At 41.1% G+C, this 21,692-nt stretch overlaps 1 protein-coding gene across 13 annotated transcripts in view; it reads left to right on the top strand.

The window, feature by feature from the left end:
- tenm4 (teneurin transmembrane protein 4) overlaps window positions 1–21,692 on the top strand; it is a 251,591-nt gene that overhangs the window by 55,090 nt on the left and 174,809 nt on the right. For all 13 annotated transcript variants that reach the window (XM_054794148.1, XM_054794143.1, XM_054794141.1 and 10 more), the window contains exons 3-4: window positions 11,747–12,024; window positions 14,060–14,335. In XM_054794148.1, the coding sequence (XP_054650123.1) occupies window positions 11,802–12,024; window positions 14,060–14,335 (499 nt within the window). In that variant the 5' untranslated portion in view covers window positions 11,747–11,801. The remainder of the gene's footprint in view (window positions 1–11,746; window positions 12,025–14,059; window positions 14,336–21,692) is intronic.

Raw genomic sequence — 21,692 nt, 5'->3', positions numbered from 1 at the left:
CATCAAACACAAACGACAGTAAGCCCTCCTTCATCGCGCTTAATTGGTTCCAAACCCGACCGTGATCATCTAAGAAGTGGGATTGCTTATTCAGTTTTGTACTTAGACATAGAAAACTTGCTGAAAACCTTCTAAATACACTTTTTAACATCATTACAGACCTCTAGATGTGAAATAACACCCCTATAGTCACCTTTACAATCCTATTACACAATATAGTAGACATAATAAGAGAAAATAAGACATATCATAGCATATAAAACCTGTTTACGGCCTTCTAAATATGGTTTTTAACATTATTAGAGCCCTCTAGACATGAAATAACACCCCTATAGTCACCTTTACACTCCTATTACACAATATAGTAGACATAATAAGAGAAAATAAGACATATCATAGCATATAAAACCTGTTTACGGCCTTCTAAATATGTTTTTCAACATTATTAGAGCCCTCTAGACATGAAATAACACCCCTATAGTCACCTTTGCACTCCTATTACCCAATATAGAAGACATAATGAGAGAAAGTAAGACATACTAGAGAATAGAAAACCTGTTTGCCACCTTTTGAATATGCTTTTGAATGTTATTAGAGCGCTCTTGATATGAAATCACACCCCTATAGTTACCTTTACAGTCCTATTACCCAATGTAATAGACATAATTAGAGAAAATAAAACATATTTGAGCGTAGAAAACCCGTTTAGACCTTCTAAATATGCTTTTTAACATTATCAGAGCCCTCTAGACATGAAACAACACCCTTATAGTCACCTTTACACTCCTACGTATTACACAATATAGTAGACCTAATAAGAGACATAAATAAGACATAATATAGACTCACACGTGTGAGCATTGGGAGAGATCCTTGTTGTTTTTACTTCTTGACATCCTTTTCTGTACACTACGTCCTGTGGTGGCTATTGTGTCATCAATGTAACATTACTAGAATACGACATATCATCACGTCTTTGAATGCGTCTTCTGAATGCCTTGCATTTGTATTTTACTTCATTTAGCTATTTTTATGCTTGAAATCGCTTCATTTAAGCCAAGAAGAGGTCAAATTTGCTTAAATGTGTTTTTTTTTAAGTAATAATTGGCTATAGTCAAACTGCAATGATTTATTAATTCATTTATTCTGAAAAACAGTGATAGAGCGAAGAAGGGAAGAAATACCCACAGCAAGTTACGGAAACAGGGTTGTTTTTTAAAATATTTTATTAATTTATTTATTTATATAAGATTTTTATTTTTTTATTTTTAAGATTGACTAATGAAAAGGGGGTCCAAGTGGAGCACCTTCATTAGCCGTCATCTGAAAGCAGCATTATAACATCAACTGTCACGTAAGTGTAAAAAGAAGCTGTGTATCTTAGCATCTCGTGCGACGTCATCCTGGAAGGCGCCTCACAACAACATACTATTCCTATTAATAGAATACTTCCCTAAAATCATGGACAAGTTCCAAATGGTATGACATCAGGAGGCTTGTGTGAAATAAACATACCCCAAATTCTTTCTGTGCCCTTTTTCAAAGTAACATCCTTAATGTGTGCTCCTGCCGACTCTCCCTGTCCATTCTTTGAATCAATGTGCATCTTACTGAGCATGTGCGGACTCTGTGGCTGCGTAGAACATAGAATAGAAGTCACAATTATAAAAAGAGGGCTGTCATTTTGCTGGTGTGTCGCCTTCCTAAGTGGGATAAAATAGCTTTTAGGCGAGGTGATGCTGTGGGGCAATAAGCCCCTCCCACTGGCTGCCCGAACAAAAGGTGTGTGCGCGGCCGTCAAACATGGCGACCACGCAGGATGCCTTTGACGGCCGCCGCGCGCCAGCGTTTGAGCAGACGCTGCTTTTATTGTTTCTCACGGCGCAGTTTGACGTGCGCTGCTGCAAAAGCCTGCAGAAATCCATTTCACTTCCTTTATGAGCACAGAAAATTGGCCCAATTTGTGTGAGTGATTGACTGGTAATTGGCATTGCCCACTGTTTGCTAGTTTGGTCATGCAGGGGATATGATTGTGCTATTCATAAATAATACTGGCTTTTTGGGTGTGTGTGGACAAACGGGCTATCAGGCTAGCGACCACAACGTTAGCTCCACAATCTGATGACATACAATTCCTATCACAAACAATAACAACGTTTGCAGTCATCTACTTCACATTAAAGGTGGATGGAGTAGCAAAGCAGCAAATAGAGCGGCCATGTTTGTTGTTCACTTTTTTGAAGAAAGTGAAAATACGGGAAACCATTTAAGCAGGAGAGCAGCGGGAAAAATGGGCAAAATACGGGAGTTCCCTGGGGAAAAACGGGAGGGTTGATTGTTATGAATGTGCCCCTTTCCCGCGTTTATTACTGATAATTCTTTCACACCACAGCTTTCACATGCCGATACTTTCAATAGTTCCTTTCTTTAAATGTTGTCATTGAAATGTTGTTCATTTCCTGTCTAAAGAAAGAAAGAAAGAAAGAAATAACATCCACAAGAAACAAAAAAAAGACAGGAAGAGCTGGAAAATGTAAAAAAAACAACAACAGAAATGAAAACAAAACAGCTGTAATTTGACAAGAATAAAGTCAAAAATATTAAGAGAAAAAGTATTATAAAAAAAAGGCACAATTTTACGAGAAACCCATAATATTATGAGGGGAAATAATGTCATGGAGCTGAAATATTAAAGAAATAATTTTATGTTTTAAATTCATCATATGAGAAACAAAAAAAAACAAATTAAAGTTGTAATTTGGGGAAAATTAGGTTGGGGAAAAAGTTATAAAATTATGGGCATGAAATCATAATTTTATGGAAAGAAAATTGACTAGAAGAAAGTTGAAATAGTTGTTTAATTATGTTGAAAAAGCAACAGCAACAAACAAAAAACAAAAGCTGACATTTTATGGGAATTAAGTCAAAATATGAAAAATGTTGCATTCTAACAAGAAAAAAAAATTGCAATTTTCCGAGGAACTCTAAACTATTTTGATGAAAAATAATGTCATTTTTGTAGCAGAAAAGTCCTCACATTATGACAAACAAAATAAACATAATAAAGTTGTAATTTTTGGCAAAATTTGGTTGGGGAAAAAGTTCTAATATCCATCCATTTTCTATACCGCTTCATCCTCATTAGGGTCGCGGGGGCATGCTGGAGCCGATCCCAGCTGACTTCGGGCAACAGGCGGGGTACAGCCTGGACTGGTCGCCAGCCAATGGCAGGGCACATATAGACAAACAACCATTCACACTCACATTCATACCTATGGACAATTTAGAGTCGCCAATTAACCTCACTTGCATGTTTTTGGGAATGTGGGAGGAAGCCGGAGTGCCCGGAGAAAACCCACGCGCACACGGGGAGAACATGCAAACTCCAAATGCCCAGGGGAGAAACGAACCCAGGTCTTCCCGATCTCCAGGCTGTTCCTGTATTGGCCAACGTGCTAACCACTCGACCACCGTGCAGCCCAAGTTCTAATATTATGGGAATAAAGTCAAAATACTATGTGACAAAGTAATAACACTACGAGAAGAAAATGATTTTATTTAAAGGAACAGTTGGGATTTTTAGACATGAAGTTGTGTGACGTCCCCATCAGCATTGTAGTCCATTAACAGCGACTCCCCCCCCCACTTGGTCCCCTAAGTCCACTTCTGCTCAGATTTCAAAATGGGAAGAAAGAGCAAAAAAAAAAAATTCTTAATCATTAAGTATTAATCATTAGTTGTTGTTTATAAGGTGCGTTAGCGCCACCGACAGGCCGGGAATGTAACAGCATGGGTTGTGAGGAAACATGTTTAGGATGCTTTGGCCTTGGTCGCAGACACCTTTTGTTCACCTCAAGGCTTTTTACAGATTCTGTTTCATGCGCGGCAAACCCCCCCCCCCTCCAGCCTCGCATGGCCGGCGCTGAATCCAGATTTGTTTGGCGAGCCATTCAGCGAAACTGGCCTCCCTTACCCGGCATTGAAAGCACACCTTTCTTTCAGTCCAGCCGGGACGCTTTTCAGCGTCCACAAGGGAAGCAAGTGGTTCCTGGGAGGCGCTTTCTTCGCCTTCAATGGAGCTCACAGACAATGTCGCTAATATCGGTCCCAGCGTCCCGCCGTGTTGTTGCTTGGGAACGGCGGCCATGTTTGTGCCGCTGTGTGGGGAAGTTCGATGGGGTGCACGTTCCTTCGTGACTGTGTGTGAACAAGGGTACCTTGCAGCCTTACCACAATCCCCAGACGCCATGCAAACACCCAATCAAGGTGCAAGGTGCATCTATGATGCAAAACTACCTTTAATTTTTGTATTCAACGAGGCCCTCCGGTTCAAGGTGCACACCAGGTGTGTCCCAAATGATGCAACTGTGCCGCTTTGATATTTTGTAAAGCAACGCATGTAGAAACGATAAAAAGTTTGATATATGTCAGGTGAAAAAGCGTATTATTCATATCAACATTTGTTCATTTTCATGTTCATGCATTTTCTTTTTGACTTTAATTCCCATCATATTATAAATGTTCCCCCGTCCTAATTTCCCCCAAATTACAGCTTTATCTTGTTTTATTTATTGTATTTCTTTTTTCTTTCATATTTCAACTCTATGCTACTAAAATGACATGGTTTTATATTTATGTTTATTCTCATAAAATTACAACTTTTTTTCTCATTAGAATAAGACTTTTTCTCTTCATATTTTGCCTTAATTTTTTGTAAAATTACAGCTGTTTTTTTTCATTTCTGCTGTTGTTGTTTTCCAATTACAGTGTTCCATCGCTTATCGCGGAGGATAGGTTCCCAAAATCGCCCACAATAAGTGAAATCCACGAAGCAGCCAACTAAATTTGTTTACAATGATTATAAATGTTTTAGGGCTGTAAAACCCCTCACCACACACTTTATACACTTTTTGTTCAGACAGGCATTAGCATTTTCTCCCTTTTCTGTTGTTTAAACACTCAAAGTTCAGATTTCGTTGGAATTTTAATGACCAGCCCACTAAGTTGGGCACAATTATTAAGTGTCTCACACGTGTTCCACTCCCCCGACCAAGCCTCTTCGTCCTGGCGCTGTCCGTCTGTAACGTTTTTGCATCCTTGCTAACACATGTTGCTCCTGTCGTCATATTTTCCTCACAAGGTTAGCTTCTTGTGTTTCTTCTGTTGTTTACAGTATCGGCGGTTAGCAAGCAGCTCACACGGTTAGCTAGTTTGGTAGCCATGACCATGGTGACCACAAAAAGAGACGGCACGAAGGAGATTGATTGATTGATTGATTGTCTATTGCCAGTCAGGACGCAGAAGACAAGAGAAGACGCAGACAGAAGAGAGAGAATAGAGAGAGACGCCGCTGCCTGCACAGAACTACAACACTCAACGTCCCACAATGCAATTCTTCTTAAAGGGCCAGGCTCGGCCTGTAACAGAGTTCCTACGCTGGGGGGGAAAAAAAAAAAAAAAACTAAACTAAAATTGCACTTAAAAAAATCTTATTTGACTTTATAATTTTTTCCACAACCTCATCTTCCAAAAATTACAACTTTAATTGTTGTTTTTTTTCTCATGTTAGAACTCAATGCTATTAAAATGACTTTAAGTTTCCTCATAATATGACAAGTTTATTCTCGTAAAAGTGCAACTTTTTTCTCATTACATGACATCTTCATATTACAGTAGGATAAATGTCTCTTTGCTGCTTATTCTATGAAATCCTTTGTCTTGATAAAAGTATAAAGAAAGTCACCCCGAGCCTTCTTCAACGTTCAAGTGAATTCCTTATAGGTTGTTCCAGCTTACAATCGAACAGGTTCTTGTGACGATCCCCTGATCCCAGGTCCTTACCGAGAGCAACAAATGGAAACGAGGGGAAGCAGCTATGAAGTGTTGGGTCCAGTGCTAGTATGGTTCCTCTATCGTGCACGGCCTGGATGTAGTGGGGCCGCCTGCACATATCAGACTGGAAATACCTGAGTGAGTTCCCCTCGTCCCTGACTTAGAAGGCTCAACCACCACTGGGAAGACTTAGCCCTTGAAACCAAGTAGTCAGGCGGGAGGCGAAGTAGAAGTCTGGTCTTGCACCCCCAGGGTGACTAGGGTTTAAACATTGGGTTGTGTCGGGTTGTATTGCCATGTTGGCATGATGAATTTTTATCTGGGACCCACGAGGTGCACCCAAAAGTCCTCAAAGTACGAGAGCATCAGCGACTGAGTTAGCGATTATCTCCCAGCATTCACATTGTGAAAAGCAGTCTTTTCTCACATGGTTTCCTAAATTAGAACTAACAAGCACTTTTTTCTCCTGTGTCTTTTTCTTTACGCACCGTCTTTTCATGTGTGTGTGTGTGTGTGTGTGTGTGTGTGTGTGTCTGTGTAAAAATGTGTAAAGAGCAGCAGCACGCTGTTAACTATGGCGGGCAGCGCTTGTGCTGCTAATTGTGTGATTGATAGCACACAGTCATTCTTCCTTATTTTACTGACTGCTCCGCTTTAGCATGGTCTCCTTTCACTGTTCAGCGGGACAATAACACTGCGGTGAAGTGGAGCCGCACACACGTTTATTAGCATTGCTTAAAAGTCTTAACTCCGTGAACTGTGTCTTTGTTGTGCGTATCTTGACTCCGGCATGTTGTCTGATACAGTGTGCTGTATTGTAGCAATGTTGTCAAACATTGGCAACATGAGTGAAACATTTCTGGTCAATAATTGGACAATTGTCCAGATTTTTTTGATGTATTTTGCAAATTAACTAGTATGGCAATTCAATGCAAATATGAACTTTTTGTTTTGTCCTAAAAAGACAAGCACGTCAACCAGGGGTGTCCAAAATTTCCAGTGAATAAAAGGATACCACTTTGCTACTTTGGTATTTTTCAACACATGTAGATAATAGATATGCTAACAAGTTTTATATATTTGATATCGGCTTTGTCATATAGGTGAAAAAACACATTATTCATAAATCTTTGCTCTTTTTTTCCCCCATTTTTGATATTTCAGATTTCTTCAATGATGTTTGTAAATTTTCCTCTCGAAATATTAGGACTTTATTCCCTGAATATTTTGACTTTCTGACCATAATTACATTTTTCCCCAATCTATTTTTTCCAAAATGACAGTTTTATTTTGTTTTGTTTGTTTCTAATAACACCACAACTTAAAAAAACAAACACATTTTTGTTTAATATTTCAACTCTATGCTACTAAAATGACATTTTCCCTCCGAATTTAGCGAATTTGTTCATGTAAAATTGCGACATTTTTTTCTTGTTAAAATGCAACTTTTTTCTCTTAATAGTTTGACTTTATTTTTGTAAAAAAATTCTGCTGTTTTTTCAATTTCTGGTCTTGTTTTTATTCAAAATAATTTTACAAATATTTCAACTTTCTTCTTGTAAAGTTCCTTCTTGTAATATTATGACTTTATTCTCATAATATTTTGACTTTATTCCTGTAATATTATAACTTTTTCCCCAACCTAATTATTTTTCCTCATAATATTATTTTAATCTCGAGTTTTTTTCTTGTTAGATTACAACTTTTTGCTGTTAATAATTTGACTATTATTGTCATGTGGTGAACATTACTGCTTTTTGTTGTTGTTTTTTTAGTTTTCTTGTTAAATTATATTTTTAGAATGGGCCAATAAAAAAAACAACAAACAATTGGCCCTGGGGGCCGCAGCGTGGACACCCTTGGTATGTTTGCTGTGTCCTCCCTGAGTGGTGTGTACAGTGTGGGTGGCTGTTAGGCATCATTTAGCTCCCGCATACAGTAAAACTGTCCTCACTAAGTGGCCATTGTGTACTTGTGTTGACTGTTTGTGGATCATTGAATGAACCTGCGTGTGCACGTGGACATGCACAATGCCAGGCTAAACGTAATTAAAAAGTCAGGACGCCACACGTGGACAATGCCATTGAAAAATGCCGAGTCTGCTGGTTGTATTATTTCCAAAAAGCCTGAAAACCAGACCATCCATCATTGCTTTTGTCCTCCAATCAATGAGGGATGATTGCATAGATAATGAGCTTAGCTGGCTGGGTTGGCTTCTGGAAGAACCTCAGTCTTTAAAATAAAAGCAGGTGATTTCCACACATTTTTGAGGGGCTTCAAGGAAAAGTGCATTTAAAAAAATGTTTTGCCCATCATCCAAAATCCCTATGTGGGACATGAACACATATACAGTACGTAACGTAGTAGGCCTTTGTCTTTTCTCTGCCTTATAAAGATGTGAACACTAGGGCTGTCAAATGGTTACTATATTTAATCAGATTAATCACTGTTTTTCAACCAATTAATCAGGATTAATTACCAAATCAACTGAATATTGACATCAAGCTAAAAGACGTGAAAATGTATTTACCTGATACCATTCTCTTTAACATTTGAAGCACACTTGAACCTGGTTGTTATGAGCCAGCCAACCAGGGCTTGCTTTTCCAAGACATCACCTCATTTAAAGCCATTCCACATATTTTCAGTCTATTTGCTGGGATTTCCCAGCGTCATTCAATGCAGCAAATCCCACATCCGCATTGACACTTACAATGTCAATGATTTGTACATGCACCAGAAGAGGTGATATCAATGGCATCCTTATCATACTGTACTCAATGTGTACTAGAAGAGTTGATATCAATGTCACCTTTATGATACTGCGTTCTAGATGCACTAGAAGAGTTGATATCGATGGCATCCTTATGACACTGTACTTGACATGTACTAGAAGAGTTGATATCAATTGCGCCCTTATGATACCATACTCTACATGCACTAGAAGAGTTGATACCAGTGACATCCTTATGATTGTGTATATGTACTAGAAGATAGTGGTGACATCAATGGCATCCTTGTGATACTGTACACCAGAATAGGCGATGTCAATGCCATCCTTGTGATACCGTACTTTACATGCACTAGAAGAGTTGATATCAATGGCATCCTTATGATACTGTATATGTGCTGTACTAGAAGAGGTGATATCAATGGCATCCTCATGATACTGTACTCTGCATGTGCTAGAAAAGGTGATATCAATGGAAACCTTATGATACTGTATATGTACTAGAAGAGGTGATACCAATGGCATCCTTACTGTTACTGTGTATGTACTAGAAGAGGTGATATGAACGGCATCGTTATGATACTGTATGTAGTAGAAGAGTTGATATCGATGAGCGTTCTTATGATACTGTATATGTAGTAGAAGAGTTGATATCAATGGGCATCCTTATGATCCTGTATATGTCGTAGAAGAGTTGATATCAATGACCATGCTTATGATACTGTATACAGTATGTAGTAGAAGAGTAGATATAAGTGAGCGAACCTATGATACTGTGTATGTAGTGGAAGAGTTGATATCAATGAGCATCCTTATGATACTGTATGTGTAGGTGATACCAATGGCATCCTTACGATACTGTATATGTAGTAGAAGGGTTGATGTCAGTGAGCATCGTTATGATACTCTATATGTAGTAGAAGCGTTGATATCAGTGAGCATCCTTATGATACTGTATATGTAGTAGAAGGGTTGATATCAGTGAGCATCCTTATGATACTGTATATGTAGTAGAAGGGTTGATACCAGTGAGCATCCTTATGTTACTGTGTATGTACTAGAAGGGGTGATATCAACGGCATCGTAATGATACTGTGTATGTAGTAGAAGGGTTGATATCAGTGAGCATCCTTACGATACTGTATATGTAGTAGAAGGGTTGATACCAGTGAGCTTCCTTATGATACTGTATATGTAGTAGAAGTGTTGATATCAGTGAGCATTCTTACGATACTGTATATGTAGTAGAAGGGTTGATACCTGTGAGCTTCCTTATGATACTGTATATGTAGTAGAAGGGTTGATACCAGTGAGCATTCTTACGATACTGTATATGTAGTAGAAGGGTTGATACCAGTGAGCATCCTTACGATACTGTATAAGGCAAGGCAGGGCTGGTATTTCAACAAACTAGTCCTAAGCACTTGGACCAAATGAGCCATAATGAAAACGGTGCATACTCGACAGATGGGTGATGTTATATTGAGAAGGACTTCAGATTGTTCCATAAGATGTGGGCGGAGCATGGCCACAAACTGTAAAAGCCAGCCAATGGCAGGGCACATATAGACAAACAGCCATTCACACTCACATTCATACCTACTGTATGGGCAGTTTAGAGTCGCCAATGAACCTAATGTTGTGGACCTCTGGGTGAAATCTATGTTAAGAATAACAATGGCTTCATGAAAGATGAATTATTTGAGGGTATTTAGTCCAGTGGGTATTACCAGAGCTACATGTTTCCTTGGGGAAATCCATTCCAGATTTCTAGATTTCACGCTGCGATGCCAGCGGAGTGACGATGACGAGACCAAGCCGAAGAGACGGGTCCAAAAACCCAGAGCTCGCCTCTTTTGGAGTAAAAACAAAACACTTTAGGGAGCACTCTCCCAACATTAGAAAGCCGCTAGCTCTCATTAGCATATTGTTGAGATCTTTTGCGAGAGGTAAAAAAAAAAAACCACAAAAATTAGCAAGCGGTCCAGGCTCGGTCGGAGACCTCAGCGCAGATGAAGAGCTCTTCCAGCTGCAGAGTGGGCGGCATCCTGCGCACCCCCGTGTGGCCCGGGTCCTCGCATTGAGGCCCTCGAGTCATTAATCACTGGGATCTTTTCAGCTGTCAATACATACACCCCCAAACCCCAACAATGCTCCTTTTTCTCCCCCCCCCCCAGGAGGAGGCAAGTACACTCCAGTCGGGGCGATTGTTTCCTTGCTTTGTTCTCTCAACAGTCACTTGCATCCTATTCCCGCTTGCAGTAAAACACTTCACCAAGGACGTTATGTTTTCATCCGCGTGGGCGCAACTTCCTGCCAGCGCTGTTTGATATAGCATTTTTTTTATCTTGCTCTATGTCAATATTTTTTTTTCTTGTCACAGATTGATGACATCCTAAAACATGTTTAAAAATCATTTAAAGCTAAAAATGCCAAAAGTACATTTGAAATTGTTTTGAAAAAATGTAATTAAATATGTATTATACACTACTGTATATGTATATAGTATTGCTGTATGTAAATTTGCATCCACTTTTTGCCAATATTTGACAGTTGATGAAATCCTTAATGTTTAAAAGTAACATACATAAAATGTTTAATGTAAAAAAGGTTGAATTTGTAACATCTATTTTGCATTATTCTTAAAATACAATGCTATTTAAAAATGTATTATGTAAATGCATTTTGCCAAGATTATGATGAATTCATAAAATTCTATCCACCATTTTCCAACAGCTGATGACATTTTAAACATCAAAACAGAATATGTGTAATTTCAATGAACAAAATAAAAACTGAAATTTCTTCCACCATTTCCCCACAGTTTATTAAATCATTACAAATCTTTATATAAAAAAACATAATGTGTAATATAAATTTTAAGCAATTAAAGAATTTTAACTCTTTTTAATTAATCTGAAAGTAATCTAAAATTTTTTTTAAAATGTGTCATGTAAATACGCATCCATGTTTTGCCAAGATTTGTTTATTTTGTAAAATGTTGCTTATTATTCATGAATTAATACAATTATTTCCACCATTTTTTTAATTTATTTTTTAAAACAAACAACGCATGACCTTTTTTTAGTTTTTACTTTTATTTTTTTACACGTGCGGAAACGTGAGGAAACGACAATGAAAACAACAAACACAAAGTGTTCCTTTTTTCGTGTTCTTGCGCAGACGCTCTGAGACCAAACCGGCCTGCTGACCCACGTTGACGCCCCAAAACCGAGCCATGGAAGTGAAGGAACGCCGACCCTACCGCTCGCTCACCGCCCGGCAGGACGCCGAGCGCCGCTACACCAGCTCGTCGGCCGACAGCGAGGATGGCAGAGCCAACCCCAAGTCGTACAGCTCCACCGAGACCCTCAAGGCCTTCGACCACGACTCCAGGATGGCCTACGGCAGCCGGGTCAAGGACCTGGTGCACCACGAGGTGGACGAGTTCGGCCGGCAAGGTTTGTTGTCGATGTCAATCGTGCTTTTATTAATCCCTACTGAGTTGTGTAAAATGCTCTCTGAGTGTGTGTCTCCAAGAACCTCTACTGTGTACTTTATACACTCGAAGTCTACACTTGTCCAACGTAATAGATGCAATATATCACATACAGCATAGTAACATTAAGGAGTGCGACAGGAGGACACAAACGTTAGCAACACTAGCATAGCTATAGCGTAGGTCACAACCGGTCGTATGGGCTCCTACTGTCGGTCTACGTGCAAGAAATGCAAGAAGGGCACGGAGGGCGCATGTGACGTGCTGATTTTTGAGGAGCCGACAGACCGCAGACCGGCCGCTGAGGTTCTCAGGTTGCAAGACAAACTTACACACTTTCTCCGTCTTTGTGCGTCGTCCGTACGGCCAACGTGGGCCTTTTGTACGTTTGCTGGTGTCAGGTTTGGGCCAAATGTCCATTTTTTTTGTACGTCACACTTGTGGACTCCGTATGTGTGTGTCGTCCGCCACACGTGCACCCCGCATACAGTATGTAATTAGTGCAGCCAACACACGTTCTATTTCCTTTACGTGCTCCATGCGTGTCGAGTAAGTACGGTGAAAGTGCATCAATGGCATGAAAACTGGGATATCTAAAGCTACAGGGCTTTGTGCTTTGTATCTGTATTTGTATTTATCAATGTATATTTGTTAGGGCTGTCAAAAACAAATTAATTCCATTAATTACATAAAATTTAAGCCTTATGGGAAGCCACATCTCACTGCTATGACGACAGACGGCAGAACAGAGTAGTTCCCCACAGAGTCACACAGAGTCCTGACACTCTTTTGGAACTTTAATCCAACTTGAACACATCAACAGCAGTGCAATTCCAACAACATATATGTTTTTTTTTTCCAACTCACAAACGCGTCTTTAGTCCCTCCGTCGTCAGGTCAACACTTTCGCATTGTCACCACACAGCCGCGAGATGCATTCAGGGACACTCCGAACATCACAAGCATGTTATTATTATACGTCTGAATAAACAGAAAGACAAAGAAAAACAATACGTGGCTGTTCTTATCACTCACTCTAAATGCTGCATTTAAGTATGCTCGGAAATCCCAGAAAGTACACTCAAAATGTGAATTCAACTTAAATGACGTGGTGTGTTTGAATGCCGAATGGAACACAGGCCAGTACTTTTATTGCAAGCTTGACGGACGTTGGTCTTCCAACTCACGTGCGTTGCCGGTACCAATGAAGCGACAGCTGTACGTCCGAGCAGCCTCAGATTTGGTGTGCCATACGCACGTTCCACTTACAGGTTGTACATTGGGTGCGTGGTCATCTTACTCCTTCATGGTCACCACAACTACGTTCTCCATCAGCAAACAAAACCCCAAAAATGTATGTCCTGTTGTGACCTAAAAAAAAAAAAAAAAAGTGCTACCATTACACTTGTGACATCATGCTGTATTTCATATAGATTAGCCTATTTCCTGAACAAAATCTACATGATGAAACTTACAGCTCCCACGTCAGTAGCTGACTGCCAGACAGTTGGCTTGATTTTAAGATGTGTAGAGAAGCCTGTTTTTTTGTTTTCCAAAGCTCTCTTCTTCAAGAGGTGGTCATTGTAGGCGTAGGAGTAGACTTATGAGTTACTCATGAGTGAAGCATTCTAATATGTCAGGATTACAGCAAATCAAACATATGGCCAAGTTTCACACAATTAGCCGTACACCTTTTTAAAAGGTCTTTTTCTTCTTTTATTTTTTACCAAGCTGTGCTCCATCAAGGAGTGGGCGTGTACACGGGTCGAGCTCATGAAGGTCGGGGTGGGTCAGAGGTGGTATCATGTCCATGAAGAAGGAGGTCATAAAAAGACAGAACTGGAAAAGTGAGGGAGATGATAGATTTTTGTCACGCTTTGTGTTCATAAAAAGCTATTATTGTGGAACACCATTAAAAAGTCACTTGTAAGTATTTTAATCATATCCATAAAGCTGCCAAGGACCTGAACTTAGCAACATGCTGTGTTTCACTGCAGGTGCGGACTTCTCCCTCCGAGACCTGGACTTCGGGGAGGCCCTCCCATCCCACCACATGGCGGCCTACAGGGGCGAGCTGGGGATGCAGCACCGCGACTACTCCGTCAGCGTTGGCTCGGACGCCGACACGGAGACGGACGGCGTCATGTCGCCGGAGCACGCCGTCAGGTTATGGGGAAGGAGCAACACCAAGTCGGGCCGCAGCTCCTGCCTTTCCAGCCGGGCCAACTCCAATCTAACGCTGACCGACACCGAGCACGAAAACACGGAGAACGGTAAGGCTGGTCCTGTCTTTCATGTGGAAGTTAGCACGTTTGACAAGACGGTTAACAGCTTCATTCGAGAGCAGTACGTCTTTTCAAGGGACAATACTTAGAAAGTATTTAGTCAGTTATGCACAGCTTGTATAGCAGCATAGACCTAGTGTGTCTTCTCTACAGTCAAACATGGCGGTGGTAGTACCATGTTCTAGGGCTGCACGAGTGCTGTCGACACTGGGGGAGCTGTGGTTCACACATACTGTGGCATTATGATGTAGAGTATCACCCGCTCTCTTTTTCTTTGACTTTAGAGAGGCATAACAGCATGCAGCATATCATGCATCACCTTCCTGATAGGGTCATAAAGTAGCACGAGTGCTGCCGGCACTGGGGATCTGCAGTCCGTAACACAAATTCTAACATGTACTGTGACACTGTGATCTAGAGCATCAGCACCTCTGTTTTTCTTTGAGTTTAAGCAAAACAACATGCAGCCTGTCATGCATCGTCTTCCTGAGAGGGTCATCAGAGTATCCGCAAACGCACTTTGTTCATCCGTCTTGGCCATTTAGACAAGGTCAATGACCACAAAACCTGTTTTGGGGAGTCTTTCAGCAAAATAATTGCGTCTTGTCTACTGCAACGTGTGGTGTTGGTCACGTCACGGTCCGGGCTGCACGAGTGCTGCCGGCACTGGCAAGCTGCAGTTCATTGAGGAGAAACATGAATCCAACAAGCACAGCGACAGAGTAAAGTACTTTTGTCAGTTTTCTAACATGGTAAGTCCAAACGCACCTCCAAGATGAGGAAGGTGAAGGTGAAGATGATGGCGTGGTCATGTATGGGTCCACCACACCTGAACCCAGTTGAGCACCTGTGGGGTATCCTCAAGCTGTCTAACATCCAGAAGCTCCACCAGTGATGTGACCATGGAGGAGAGGAAAAGGATTCCAGTAACAACCTGTCCACGCCCAAGAGGATCAAGGCTGTGCTAGCCAACAATGGCGTTCACACTAAATAGTAATAATGAGCACACTGCTTGGACGTGTTCACTGCGAGCTGGACTCACTTGAGTTGGAATTCATATTTCCCTGTTAATGAACTGCAGCACTCGTGCGCTCCCCCCGCCATGCTTGACTTGGTAGGCAAGACGAAACTATCCTGTTTCATTTCTGGGTGGTGAAAAGTTGAAGTGGAGGCAGTGAGGCAGTTAAGAGAACATTAGACGGGCGGGTTTTAGCGTGTGCAGGTGAAGTGATGATGTGTGTCTACCATTGTCTTTGAATGATTCACATTTTTAAACCTCCACGTTCGTGTCATCCATCTTGGCTGAGGTCCAACACATTCCGTCTAGAAGTCAAAGCACCAGCGTCTGACCTCTGCTGTTCATCATTCTTGCAGCGTTTTATGTTTTATCACTTTTGGTACGAAAGCACGGGGCGCTGCCGCTTGTCAGTCGGCCCCCAGAGCCTCGTAAGCCGTCGTGCTGGCCCGGAAGGTCACCTGGACTCGAGGAATGTTCTTAATGGGAGCGTGTTAAGGAGCTACGAGCTCTTGCCGCTCTTTGTATTATTATTATTGTCATTTAGTTGGCTTGAAATGCATGTTACACTATTGTGGTTGGAACATTCAGGTCCAGATGAAGGTGTGGATCCAGGATTTGTTTTCATGGTTGTCCTCCTGAGAGCTACAGGCTTTACCCCACAAAGAAGAAGAATGTAAAGCAAAAACCTGCAGGCTGGTTCGATAGTTCGCTATCAGCTGACAGCTGTCATACATAACGGGGTTATTTTTCCCAAAATACTAAAGAAATGCATAGGCTGCCTCTCTGGAAGTTATTACAGTGTTGCCATCCATCCATCTTCTACCACTTATCCAAGGTTGGGTCACGGGGGCAGCAGCCTAAGCAGGGAAGCCCAGACTTCCCTTTCGTGCAGCTCCTCCCAGCGGAGCCCGAGACGTTCCCAAGCCAGTTGAGAGACGTAGTGTCTCCAACGTGTCCTGGGTCTTCCCTGAGGCCTCCTGCCGGACGGATGTGCCCAGAGCACCTCCCCAGGAGGCGTCTGGGAGGCATCCTGACCAACCTGACTTGAAAATTTTAAATATCATAAAAATGTTTCACTGCGCTTTATTTTGATAAGCATGCACCAGAATCTCCTGTCTTCCCTGTTGTCACTTGCGCATGTGTGACCAGATAAAAGTATGTGACCCGTCTTGTGTTGATGTTCACTTTGTTCCTTATTATCGTGTGATTGAAAAATAGTGTGTAAAATGTGGGGTCAATTGACAACAGCTAGTCACAGGCTAAGGCTATCAATGCCAATGTCTGTCCTCGCTCACATTTCAATCTCATTCCAACTTTCTGCCATCTTTGTTTACTCATTTTGCCTGGCTCTCACTGCCTCTCTGGCGGCAGCTAGCTTGCTCGCTTTTGTCCCACGGGCGAGCTACAAGTGGCTATTGCGTTCATGCTAACTTACTTTTTTAAAGTGTCACTTAACAATCTTGCTCTCTTGTTTTCATGATAATACTCATGGCTTGTCTTCAAAACACTAGTTGTGTGTCTAAGTTGTTTGACATGAACACATAGCGTGTCCAGCTTTAAGATAGTGATGCCATCACAGGGGTCTCCAACAGGTAGCTCGTATGCTAGTAGGAGGTTTGTGTCAAATAGTACTAAAAGTTGTACTTTTGTACTAGTCACTAGTACTATTTGACAAAATACAGTACAGGCCAAAAGTTTGGACACACCTTCTCGTTCAATGCGTTTTTTCTTTATTTCCATGACTACATTCTCACTGAAGACATCAAAACTATGAATGAACACGTGGAATTATGTACTTAACAAAAAAGTGTGACATAACTCTAAATATATCTTATATGTTAGATAGCGCTGCAAACCCTTGGTGTTCTCTCAAGGTAGAGGTAGTCTGAGGTAGTCACCTGAAATGGTTTTCACTTCACAGGTGTGCCTTGTCAGGGTTACTGAGTGGAATTTCTTGCCTTATTAGTGGGTTGGGGCCATGAGGTTGTGTTGCGTGTGTGTGTCCAAACCTTTGGCATGTACTGTAGGTCAGGTAACAAAAGGAGGCTTGGCATTTTTGACTCACTTTAAGTGCTCTCAGCAACTTTGCCATTAAATAAACTTAAAATTAACTAAAACACTTTTGCAATGTTCTCCGTTCAGGTTCTCCTGGTTGCTTAAATGAATAAGTAAATAAATAAATAAGTCATATAAATTATTTGTCATAATAAAAAAAACAATGCAGATCCAGCAACGGCACAACACAGTGTATTTGTATTTGTACTTTATTTATCCCACAGCGGGGAAATTTACTTGTTACAGCAGCAAGCAAGATACGCAAGTAAAGAGTACAGTGTAAAGAAATGCATATTGACTTGCGGTGGCAGTCCGCCCTCCCATGCAGCCCACGACCACAGCTTCAAAAAAATCCAAGGGGAAACCCTGTATTACATTTGCTGGGGTTGAAATATTCAGATATTATTCAGATATTTTGTTGGCTTTTTAGCAGCAGTACACAAATGCTCACTTCTGGTCACGTGACGACATCATCATTCGGAGAACGCAGCGTTTTGCTTGTTCACATGGCAACAACAAGACAGCGTGGTCATATTTTTTCACCCCGGTAGCCATTCTCAAAAAAATAGTGTTTCATGGCACTAAATTCTAAATATCAGAAATAGTTTCTAAGTGCAAGTATAGGACGTTTGTCTAACTGGATGCAAGGCTGAAACCATGAAATACTTACCTTTATTATCTTTACTTACTTAAATACCATTTCCACCTGAAAGTCGACCTCCATGGCGGTCGTAGGAATGGAAGTGGTACGTAGCGCGAGGACCACCTGTTAGTGTTACATGCCAAGTTGGACTTAAATGATGAAATACGGTTCCTTGCCTTTCGAAGGTGTAAGATGGGACTGTCATTTCTTGAGCTGGTAAAAATGAAAAGGTTCTACTACAGTCTGTGATGGTCGGCTGCATGTCGTGGTTTCACGTTCTTTCTTCGCCTAAGTGGTGAATATTATCTAGCAGATCAGCAATCTCATTCCCGGGGTACCTCAGCAGCAGAGAAGATGAAGAAGAAGCTCATCCCGCGCCCGTTGGCGAGATTCTAATTACCCCGACGCAGCCTTGCGGAGAACCTTGCAAATAGTTTCACATTTCTATCTGCTGATGTATTCTCTCCCTCGTCTAAGTGACAGAAATGACTGCAGGAGGGAGAATCCATTTGTCCGGGTGACTTGGGGAGAGTGTGTGTATGTCCTATAGTGTGTGTTTGTGTGTTTGGGTGCGGGGGGCAGCACAGTGGCTACATAATTAAAGGCACACGCCTGGCACGGACGACGCGCAGCGGGCTTGCAGGCAGCAGCATCATGCATGCAGCATCTCGTAAGATCCCATCAAGATTCTTAAGCAACCTTTTTATTCCGCTCACTCAAGCAGAAAGAGCACTTGTATCGGCCGTTTAATTCGGTAATGCCTGATAACATACAATTTATATATGGCAGCTTCATTCAAATCCATCCACTAGGCCTCCCTTCGCCTGTGTGTGTGTACGTGTGCATTAAACCAACAAATCATTAACTCTGCTTTAATGTATTCTAGCCAGCGGCCAACCCCCCATGTGACTGTTTGACCCTGCACTTAATGCATTTAATGCATGCAAATAAGCAATCACTATTTGCAAGCATTTTCCCCACCTTCTTTTGTCCATCCTTTTTCTAAGCCGCTTATCCTCATTATGGTCGCGGGGGTATGCTGGAGCCTATCCCAGCTTATTTTATACACACTCTAAACATTTCTTATTCATTTATTTATCCAAAGTACACACTTAACAATATTACACAAATATATTAGACGGACCGTTATTATTAATGTATTCATTGTCACTATCATTATTGCATTTTATTACTGATAATAATAATCATTAAATATTACAAGTATTCAATATTGATATTATCAGTATTATATGTTATTAATTATTACTACCATTGCGTCTGTGTAGGCTCTCAGTCGTACAGGAGTTGTCCATCGTGGGAAAGGCTTCTTGAGACGTCATCTGTACTTCTGTGAAGAAGGTGTCAGACGTTTCGCTCCTCATCCGAAGAGCTTCGTCAGCGAACTAATAAGTGCTGGTAGCCTAGGCCTTAAATACAGTAAGAGTGGGCGGAATTGGTGTGCCAACACCCTCCTCCTATTGGTTCCTTACACTAAGCCTGGGCGGAGTAGTGGTATAATCCTCTCCTGCTATTAGCACCTCTGATAAAAGGGAAGTGTCGCTCCCTGAGTTGGGTATGAACGACTCTGATACTGGCTCGTTAGCATCTATTGTTCTGGCTCGGCCCTGGCTTCACCTCATTTGCAAGACTAAGAGCTGTGGGTTTTGGTCTCAGTAACCTGCTGAACACAGGGTCCAAATTAAACCTCAAACCACCATTCCGATTCAATGATGGGTTCTGTTGTTTGACAAAAATAGCTTCCTTTACTCCTCTTTCAAACCATCTGTTTTCTTTGGCCAAAATCTTTACATCGCTGTCCTGAAAAGAGTGATTGGTTGCTTTAATGTGTAGATGTACTGCTGATTGAGGACCACTCCGAAAAACTCCAGAGGATCTTATGGCAACACAAAATTCCTACCTATTTCAAACCAGTAAATACCCTGAGACAAAAATTAGTGCATCCTAAAGACAAGGCTCCAAACCAAAAACAGAGCAATGTGGTCTATTCCATCCACTGTAAAGATGAGGAATGCAAAGAGCACTACATTGGGGAAACTAAGCAAATGCTCCAAAAAAGGCTTTATCAACATCGCAGGGACAATTCGAGCCAGGGCCGAGCCAGAACAATAGATGCTAATGAGCCAGTATCAGAGTCGTTCATACCCAACTCAGGGAGCGACACTTCCCTTTTATCGGAGGTGCTAATAGCAGGAGAGGATTATACCACTACTCCGCCCAGGCTTAGTGTAAGGAACCAATAGAAGGAGGGTGTTGGCACACCAATTCCACCCACTCTTACTGTATTTAAGGCCTAGGCTACCAGCACTTATTAGTCTCAAGAAGCCTTTCCCTCGATATTACTACCATTATTACATATGGTTGATAACAATAATTAAATATTATTTGTATCATTATTATTGTAATAATAATGATACAACCGACTACTAGTACTACTGCTACGAATAATAATAACATTATTATTATTATTATTATTATTATTATTATTATTATTATTATTCGACAAAGTGGAGAATTATTATTGCTAATAATAATGTATTATTATTAGCAATAATAATAATAATAATAATAATAATAAATATTAATAATAGTTTTTTTAAAATATTTATTATTATTATTATTATTATTATTATTATTATTATTATTATTATTATTTTGCCTTTGAATGTCAAGGTGGCAACCCCAAAGAGGCACTGCTGGGTTTGGGTGACGTTTGGTTCCGAAGGAACCCGATGGGGTTCTGCTATTTGCAGCTTGGGGTTTTTCATACCGCGCTCGTCGTTTGATAGCAAGTCTCCTTCCAACTCTTTAGTTCATTTGATTGGCTTTTGTTGATTAACTACTCAGCGATGGGGTCACACTTTGTAATGCTCATTACCGCCACCTACTGGGCTGGAGTGGAACAACAAGGGGACCAACATGATGAATATTTGGCTGGTGCTGTGATGTATAGTCAGGTGTGTCTTATTACCTCCGCCTTGTGTTTTTTGCCGGCGTTTAGCTGTTGGTTTGTTTGTCTGTTTGTGTTCAAAATAACACACGGAAATAGCACATGGAAGGACTGATTACATTTTGGGAGTGATCCGGATCACTGTCTGGATCCAGGAATTTTTCAAAGGATTCTTTAACATTGCGAGATGGGACCATTTTTGCCATTTGTGCATATAACTCCACGAAAAATACAGGACAAGTTTCCAACAGGTTCTACAAAATATAAACACTGGGAGGAACTTTGGCGCTTGGCGGGTGTCTGCGCTCTCCGAGTGCTTCTCTAGTATATCAACATATACAGGATGTATATAACTGAACATGTCTTTCAGTGTTAATTCATACTGACTGGCATGAAGCAAGGAGTGAACATTGCCATGGACAGCCACAAGAGAGCGCTGTAGGCTTGAGACAACAATAGTGATGTGGAATGAGATCGGGAGCTTGGTGAACTTGCGTACCGCTAACTTGCTTGTTACGTTCGTTCAGCCTGTTCAGCCTCTCACGTATGCTCTTGATGCTATTGTCTAAATATATGCCACTTATAGTCCAGTGCCACTTCGATTGTTTCTTTCCCCTTCATGATGCGTTGTTTTTGACTGATGTGGCTTATGGTCGTTTTT

This window comes from Dunckerocampus dactyliophorus, chromosome 12, assembly GCF_027744805.1.
Source record: "Dunckerocampus dactyliophorus isolate RoL2022-P2 chromosome 12, RoL_Ddac_1.1, whole genome shotgun sequence".
Lineage (NCBI taxonomy): Eukaryota > Metazoa > Chordata > Actinopteri > Syngnathiformes > Syngnathidae > Dunckerocampus > Dunckerocampus dactyliophorus.
Note: the sequence above shows the minus strand (reverse complement) of the source record. Positions and strands in the feature narration are given on the sequence as shown.